General features: G+C 33.0%; 1 protein-coding gene across 1 annotated transcript in view; it reads right to left on the reverse strand.

Annotated features, from left to right (window-relative positions):
- Positions 1-3688: 3688 nt before the first annotated feature.
- The window catches only part of LOC137614636 (tektin-1-like), a 16752-nt gene continuing 11554 nt past the window's right edge, over positions 3689-8886 (reverse strand). The window contains exons 8-9 of the mRNA XM_068344333.1: positions 7973-8109; positions 3689-3933 (exon numbers count right to left, since the gene is read on the reverse strand). Coding sequence (XP_068200434.1) covers positions 3714-3933; positions 7973-8109 — 357 coding nt within the window. The 3' untranslated portion in view covers positions 3689-3713. The remainder of the gene's footprint in view (positions 3934-7972; positions 8110-8886) is intronic.

Genomic DNA, 8886 nt, shown 5'->3' on the forward strand with positions numbered 1-8886 from the left:
ATTCATAATCAGTATAGATAAAAATAAAATTTGACAGAAAATAGAAGTAGATTTATATTTACATCTCTGCCGAATTTAAGTGAATGAGAGACCTAGAGATTTGTAGGGAGACGTTGAATGACATCGTATCTTAGCCCTTTAATATCAAACATTACTGAAAATTACAGAATTGTTAATATCATCATTTAATGTGCATACGTCCTTTTGCACACGTTTTCGTGTATCTGAGATTGTGGTTATTTCCATTCTGTTTTGAAATATTTATTTTTCTTCCAATAAAGGAAAATAACGTAATGGATTCTATATATATATATATATATATATATATATATATATATATATATATATATATATATATATATATATATATATAAGCAGTCATCACTGTCTTATTTCCATACATTGGTCGATGGTAGCTCAACTATGTAAAGTATCTATTACAATTTCTTACCATTCCTTATAAAGTAACTGTTATTCACCATGAATTTATCAGAAATGTCAAATAAATTTAGTTGAAGCTGAGAGGAATACATTCTTGTTAAAGTAAGAAATTGACTGTGCTCGCTTTCTGAGAACAGTTATATTTTAATTAACCTTTCTTTCACCCATTTACGAACCACTATGCAAAGAACAAAATATATATCTTAAAAGATCTGATTAATGTCATATGGACCCCCAAATATGTATGGCTGGCAGTAAAATATTTCCCGTATACAGTACTCAGTATGTGACTTGCCAGAGCGACAAAGAAGTGCTATTAGTATTGATGAATCTTAGTTTAAAAAATATTGAACATACTGTAATACATTTTTTTAGTGACCTGTCACTAAAGCGATATGTATTTGAATTAATATTTCGGCGTATTTATTTTTTACATTAACGCGCGCTCGTACGTTCATACATTTAAAAGAATAAAACTCAACTTTCCTTAGTTCGTCCTGTCAAAATTGAGATTGCTTTTGTAAACAAAGCAAGCCCTAAATAATGCATGCAAGTCTAAGTTAAAACCCCCTATCAATATTAAAAGTGAACTCCCAATTTTGTTCAATTTGTGTGAAACTTTTCTATTTTAGATAAATGGGAAAAGTAATACCTACCTCTATAATGTATATGAAAGATATATAGTTGTTCCATAAAAATTTTATTTGAATTCTGTATAAATTCGAGTTATTGATATTTCAAGGCTTTCTTGAATTACTAAGAATATAATTACAGATATTCACTATATATAAAAAAATAACGCAGTCTAATGTAATGGGATGAATTGATTGATAGATTTTGAGTGTTCCGGCATGTCATAATGCCATAACACTCAAATCAATCTATCAACTCACCCTATTTCACAAGGCTGTTCTCTTTTATATAAGACCTAGCTAAAGACAGCATAAGTATATGATGAGAATGAGTGTACACTAATAGGGTGTGAATTACCTCTTTGAAGCTCTACCCATTTTTTATATGATGCTGTATTCAGCATTTACCTTTAATATCTATCTCTTTCTCTCCGACCAACACCAGTTGACTAACAACTTTAGAGAGAGAGAGAGAGAGAGAGAGAGAGAGAGAGAGAGAGAGAGAGAGAGAGAGAGAGAGAGAGAGAGAGAGAAATCCATACATCTAGACACATAATTTGATGGTTTGGCTTCTCAGCTAAAGAGAATTTGTATTTTAGATTTGCAAACTTTTTTTCTATCCACATCATGCTCTATCAATAAAACTCAGCCAATGAGCACTTGATATTATATATTCATTGCAAAGAAAGGATTGCTATACTAGAATATTAATTCAACTTTATTTAGAATATATTGGACATGTTTATGATCCTTGGAGTAAGGTGTTTTGATCATTATTAAAGCCGTAAGGATACAAAGACCGGGAAATCAACTAGAAAATTGACAGCAGAAGGATTAATGTTAAAAAGGGGGATTTTTAAGTTTGTATGACTTATCACTATATAGGAACTTTCAGCTTATACACTTCGATTTAACCTACATAACTTGAATTCTAAAGTTTTGTAGTAAACTATATCAAAATGAAATAACATTAAAACGTAGCGATAAACATCCTGACAAGAAAAAAAATCCGATAAGAATATTGAAATAAGACAATGCAGAGTAAGTGTCGATAGAAAATAACATTGCGAGACAAGAGAAGGAGAGACACGCATACCTGTCGGGTAGAAGTCCAACCTCTGTCTTATTTCAATATTAGTACAGTTGATAACACGTAATGATAGCAGCAAGTCTATCCTCTACTAACCGATACATTTTTGCGACAAGAGACGTAAGGATTTTTTCAACCCTTTGTTTTGATAGCAGTAATGCAGGTACGTGTTATGCCGAGGTGGTCCCTGATAAGATCACTAATGTTAGCACAAATCTAGAGATATGCATCTTTTTTTCGCGTCAATAACAGATATTAATATATTTTTTAAATCAATGTTGAAGTAAAGATGTTATCTCGGTATATTTTTTATGCATGGAGAGAATTTTGGGAGTGGTATTTTTCGTTGGCCTCGCAAATTTTCTTCTTCATGAAGTGAGCTGTTTGAATTTGGAAAAATCCACAGACGCTGCCTCCTGTTCAACTTTGATGTCATCGTTATCGGCGAAGAATAAAAGAAGAATAAAAAATTCTAAAAATAAAAATCAGACAAAGAAAATCAACCAAATTTCACCATTGACTTACGCGTAAGTTCTGGTGCTCTTTTTTTTTATTTTCTTCCAAACTTGATGGTTGGTTTTTAAATTTGCAAAAAGAATTTGGTGTACATGATTTCACTGCAGAACTTCGTTGAAGCAAATTTATTTCTCAAACTTCGCTTATGCATCCTTTCTTCGCCTCTTTGCATTTAACTTCTATTCGAGAAAGGTTTTTAATTAGTTAGATAAAGATTGACTGAAGGATAGCAAACCATAATTCTTTTTAAATACTTGTGCATTTTTTATTCATGGATACTTTCTCAGTGTCAAGTTGGTGTTTTAAGATTCAACAATGGAAAAATGTGAACTTTTTCACTAAATAAACGACTGGACTGTTACATTCTTCATGAATTTTATTCTGAAAATTAAGAAAATCTACACAATTAAAACTATGAATATATTAAGTATATGTGCAATGAGTACAAGTTACTTATCCTTGAGGAAAATTACGTAGATCATTTCATTTAGATTCCTATCCTAATATATGATGAAAAGTTTAAATAAACATAGATACTTAACATACAAATGCAAAATTATGTACACACTTATAAAAAGAATCACTACTAAAAATTTTTACCCATAAAAATTTCACAAATCTCTTTCAATTCAGCCGAAACTCTTCAATGAAAGTGTAAATAACCATGAATAACTTAACATGAAAATGCAAATATATCTATACACTTATAAAAAGAATCACTACTAAAAGTTTTTACGCATAAAAAACTTAACAAATCTCTTTCAACTCAGCTGAAACTCTTCAATAAAAGTGTAAAAAACCATGAATAACTTTGCAAAACCATCCATACACTTATAGAAAAGAATCACTACTAAAAGTTTTTACCGATAAAAACTTAACAAATCTCTTTCAACTCAGCTGAAACTCTTCAATAAAAGTGTAAAAAACCATGAATAACTTTGCAAAACCATCCATACACTTATAGAAAAGAATCACTACTAAAAGTTTTTACCGATAAAAACTTCACAAATCTCTTTCAACTCAGCTGAAACTCTTCAATGAGCATCAATCTTGACAGTATTTCGAATTCCCATGACCTTGACCTCATCGAGGAGGATGGTTTTAGCCTTCAAATTGATATCGTGTTCTAAGGTGACCCTGGTTGACCTCAGCCTCTGGAGCTGATCCCGGGAGAGGTCCGCTGCCTTACTCAAGCGTGAGATGCTCAGCTCTAATTCTTCCACTTCGCGGAGTAAGGAGGCTTCCACCTCGTCCCTGATGGTAGAAAAAAAGATTAATTAGTAAAACACTTAGCCATTTGTATCGTATGTTGTTGTCCACGCATGTAATCTAAAGGCAGGTTTACATGGTCGAACGGTTCGTCAAACGCGGTTCGACCTTTGAAGTGATGTTCGAACGTGTGAATGGGATATTCGGTTGTCGAACACGCTCGGCGAACGGTTCGACAAAAGTCTGTTCTCGCCTAACTTTTGTGGGCGGGGCTTCTTCATCCACAAACCTTATGCATTTGTGGCTGACTTCACCTCTTCGAACAGTTTGACAAGCAGTTTCGTCAACTGGGTTCGACGAAACGTTCGATCGTGTAAACCCGATTAAGAACTGGGGTCTGAAAACTATAAGGACGTTTTTGCTTTTATTTTAAATTGAATTACCATTTATCTATTTATTCATCTATTTATTTATTTATTTATTTATTTATTCATTTATAACAAATAATATCGGCGTCAATGACCTTAGATGTCAGGATGCCAGATAACTACTAATCAATCAATCAATCTAATAAATGAGTAGTACTTTATCTGCTACTAACCTTAAACAGTCTGACTATGAAGACATTATTAAAACATGTTTGTTAGCGATAATGATGTTTTTATGAGAACATAATTCCATTTTTGTAGTCTCTTGTATCTTTATATTGCTGTTGATAATGATGTTATTATTATTATTATTATTATTATTATTATTATTAGTAGTAGTAGTAGTAGTAGTAGTAGTAGTAGTAGTAGTAGTAGTCACCAAATGTTTTACCACATTGTTTAGGCCATCATTACTAAAGCAATTCATTGTCTTCCAAAATAATGTGTTATACCTCAAGATATTGTTATTCATGAACTTGGTAATAAATCTTTCCATTGGTTATATCTTCTGAGATATTAAATGGAGGTTATTTCCAGTGTTATCATGTTATTTGTGTATGCATATAAAATGTATATATATATATATATATATATATATATATATATATATATATATATATATATATATATATATATAATATATATATCATTATTATCATTATCAATTGCTAAGCTACAACCCTAGTTGGAAAAGCAGCATGCTATAAGCCCAAGGGCTCCAACAGGGAAAATAGTCCAGTGAGGAAAGGAAACAAGGGGAAATCAAATATTTTCAGAACAGTAACTTTAAAATAAATATCTCTTATATAAACTATAAAAACTTTAACAAAAAAAGAAGAAGAGAAATAAGATAGAAAAGTGTGCCCAAGTGTACCCTCAAGCAAGAGAACTCTAACCCAAGACAGTGGAAGACCATGGTACACAGGCTATGGCACTACCCAAGACTAGAGAACAATGGTTTGATTTTGGAGTGTCCTTCTTCTAGAAGAGCTGCTTAACATAGCTAAAGAGTCTCTTCTAACCTTACCAAGAGGAAAGTGGCCACTGAACAATTACAGTGCAGTAGTTAACCCCTTGGGTGAAGAAGCATTGTTTAGTAATCTCAGTGTTGTCAGGTGTAAAAGGACAGAGGAGAATATGTAAAGAATAGGTGTGTGTGTATGTGTGTGAGTGTGTGTAGGCAAAGGGAAAATAAACAGTAACCTGAGAGAAGGATCCAATGTAATACTGTCTGGCCAATCAAAGGACCCCCATAACTTTCTAGCGGTAGTATCTCAACGGGTGGCTGGTGCCCTGGCCAACCTACTACCCATATACCTATATACGTGTATATATATATATATATATATATATATATATATATATATATATATATATATATATATATATATACTGTGTATATACCGCATGTTTGTGTGTATTTAATTTATGTTTGTTTTTGTGAATAATCGTATGACTCACTGACTACACTGACATAAAAAATTATTCATTCTAATCAAAGAACTTCTCCTTGCGGAAAGATGTGTAAAAAATACACGAAAGCTTAACATTATATTTTCCTATTACTAACTTCCAAAAAAAAAATATTCCAGTATGCAAACTGTCCTTAGCCTTACCGTCTCCCCATACACCATAATGGCCTTTACTCTCAGGCTTGGACTGGCAGCATATGGAACGAAATGTTATCTTTGGAAACGATTCTGTCAATGTTAATTACGGAAAAGATAAAAGGAACGGCCGATTTCATTATTCCATTTCGTATCTAAGTCGGCCGCTTGTAAAACATGGACGTTAGGCTGATGTTCAATGGGAAGTGACAGGTCTGATATGGGACTTTCCATGTAATATTATCCTGCCTTCTCCTTTATTAGATTATTTGCATATATGTGTATAGAAAGTTTACTTTGTTGTTTTGATTGGATTTTTGCAAAAAAAAAAAAAAAAAAAAAAAAAAAAACCGCTGTTTCTAGTTCACTGCAGGACAAAGGCACCGGACATGTCTTTATTCATGCCTGGGGTTAGGCCATTTTTCATCACAGCGCTGTTCACAGCGGATTGGTGATGAGATTTATGCATTGTCATTTATATGCTTATGATAGGATTACTAATTGTCTACATATAGACCTTTTTCCCGGAGCCTTTGCCTATACCGACATTAATACATTTTTAATAGTAGGAGATGGTAATGTTTTATCTGGAACAAGATTTCAGAAATACAAAGCATCGAACACAAAAACGTACATCAATTAGGAAAGGGGTGTAAGATCGTGAAGCAACCGACTCGCGTGTTTATGATCACGCAGATGATTTTTTTGAAAATCTATATTTACTGTTTTTTTAATGTTTTTCATTAATAGATTCTAGTACAATAAATGTTTAATGCTATATTCAATCTTATCATGTACGATGGCGAAGTGTTTTGTAAAATACCTGTAGTGTGAGATACTGTATAGAAATGTTTGAAGTAATTTTTTTTTTTTACATAAGATGACTATGTTAAGTTTTTTTTTTTTTTTTTTACATAAAGCTATATGTATATTTATTCACTGCGCTTGAGAGGACAGATGTGGGACTATTGGAAAGAACTGAGATGAGGATGGTTAGATGGAATGCTGGAATATCATTACTTGAGAGGAAGGGTCAAGATATAATAAGAAATTGTTGTATATGTAATGTAAGTGATAAGTTTAGGGAAGAATGTCTTGAGGTTCTATAAGAATTTAATAAGGGAGGAGGTGGAACCAATCAAGAACCTAAGAACATGCCAGAGATGGGGAAGAGGAGTGTGGAAGAGTCTCGGTGGATCAAATGGATGCATGGTGAGGAAGTATATGGATGAGGTAGGACTGGGAGAAGAGACAGATACAAGGATTAGAAATAGATGGAGAAAGGTGACTCGAGTGGCCAACCCTACTATATAGTGGGACTAATAATGTCGAAAGAAAAGGACGACATGTATATTTGCATACGATACCCATCTACTTTAGTCCAAAAAGAATGAAAGTTATGTAGAAATTACTGGATCAGCAGCTCTGTATTATACTATGTTATATATGAGCATACAGAACATAGAATGCATAAACTCAGAGATTTATTTTTTCAGTATTTTTAGTTTTATTGTTAATTGTTAATATATTTTTCTCAGATAATCAATATCATTATAACTCATAACAAATATTTTATCTCTATTAAATTATTAATCATTACTATTTTTACTGTTGTTTTCAAGTGCATACAGTATGAATCCAGCAAAGATGCCATTATTTTCCTTATTTCCAGATCATTATTATGGGTGTCCTTATTTCATTAATTGAATTAATTTTTTTTTGCAGTAAATTAAATAATAGCAAGCATTATGACAGTCTATATACGTCATTTGCAAGTCATCTTACATCTTATATGAAGTGACTGAAGCCCTCAAGATGATTGCATTTGACAAGTAACAAAAATATCAGTATGTTCTCATAATGAAGGTATTTAAACAATCATACTTTTAAGCAAAAACTGGAGAAAAAAACTGCTGCGTGAAAGCGCTGTAAGTAACACTGCATGCGAAGGAAGAAATAATAATAACATGAATATAGACGGAGAACGGCCAGAGATCCTCACCTTGAGGAGACACTCCAGCCATCTTCCTAACCAGAAACATTTCTTACCTGGTCCTTTCCATGTTGGGCCGAGCCGTGCGTGTCTGGAGGCGGGACTGGGCAAGTGCCAGGGGCCCTCTCTTAGCCTCGAGTTCTGCCTCCACCATTTCCAAGCTCTGGACCAGAAGATTCTCTTCATCAACCACCTGATAAAGCATTGCATTAAGACATTACTGGGTAGAATCTCATTACTGTTATTAGAAAGATAAAATTTCCCTAAGTGTCGTTTGAGGCAGTTTCATTTTTCCCTGTCACTTTGAGCAGGGGCCTGTGAAACCATTATTCTTTGTGGTCATCTTTTTCTTTTCTCGATTGTACCTTTAAACTTGTAATTCCAAATGATTAGAAGTCTTACCATCCAATTGATGTTTTTACTTTTCTCTGGGTGTAATTTGATTAAATGCATATTTCAACTTGAGCATTTATTCAAACGTTTTCTGTGAGAAAGGACACTAAACCCTTCGAAGTAATTCCTTCTGGAACACTAATTTTAGCTATTTAGTTCCAGAGAGGTTTGCATGAAAACTAACCAACCAGAGGAATACGTTCAAGTAAAAAAATTCTTCTCTTGAGATAAGAGTTCCAATGGCACGACCTGCCTGCCTTTAGACCACACTGACAAGACCACCTGGCACCTACTTGTCGACCTGCCCGTTTTACATATAATTTATTTATTGGATTTAAGGGAGGAGTTACGGAATGTTAAATATATACTTTAGTAGGCGTTTTTAGCATTGAAAATTATAATAACAGTATACAGGAAAGAGAGGCACTGATTGAAGATTTGACTTCGTACATTTGAAATAAACACAGACGCAGTTATTAAATATTTTTAGTTTTTTCTGCTGTTATAGTTATTGTCGAATTTATTAAGGTACATTATTTAAGGCAATGATTGGAATTTAACGAGACTCTTCTGCAAA

This window comes from Palaemon carinicauda, chromosome 21, assembly GCF_036898095.1.
Source record: "Palaemon carinicauda isolate YSFRI2023 chromosome 21, ASM3689809v2, whole genome shotgun sequence".
Taxonomy (NCBI): domain Eukaryota; kingdom Metazoa; phylum Arthropoda; class Malacostraca; order Decapoda; family Palaemonidae; genus Palaemon; species Palaemon carinicauda.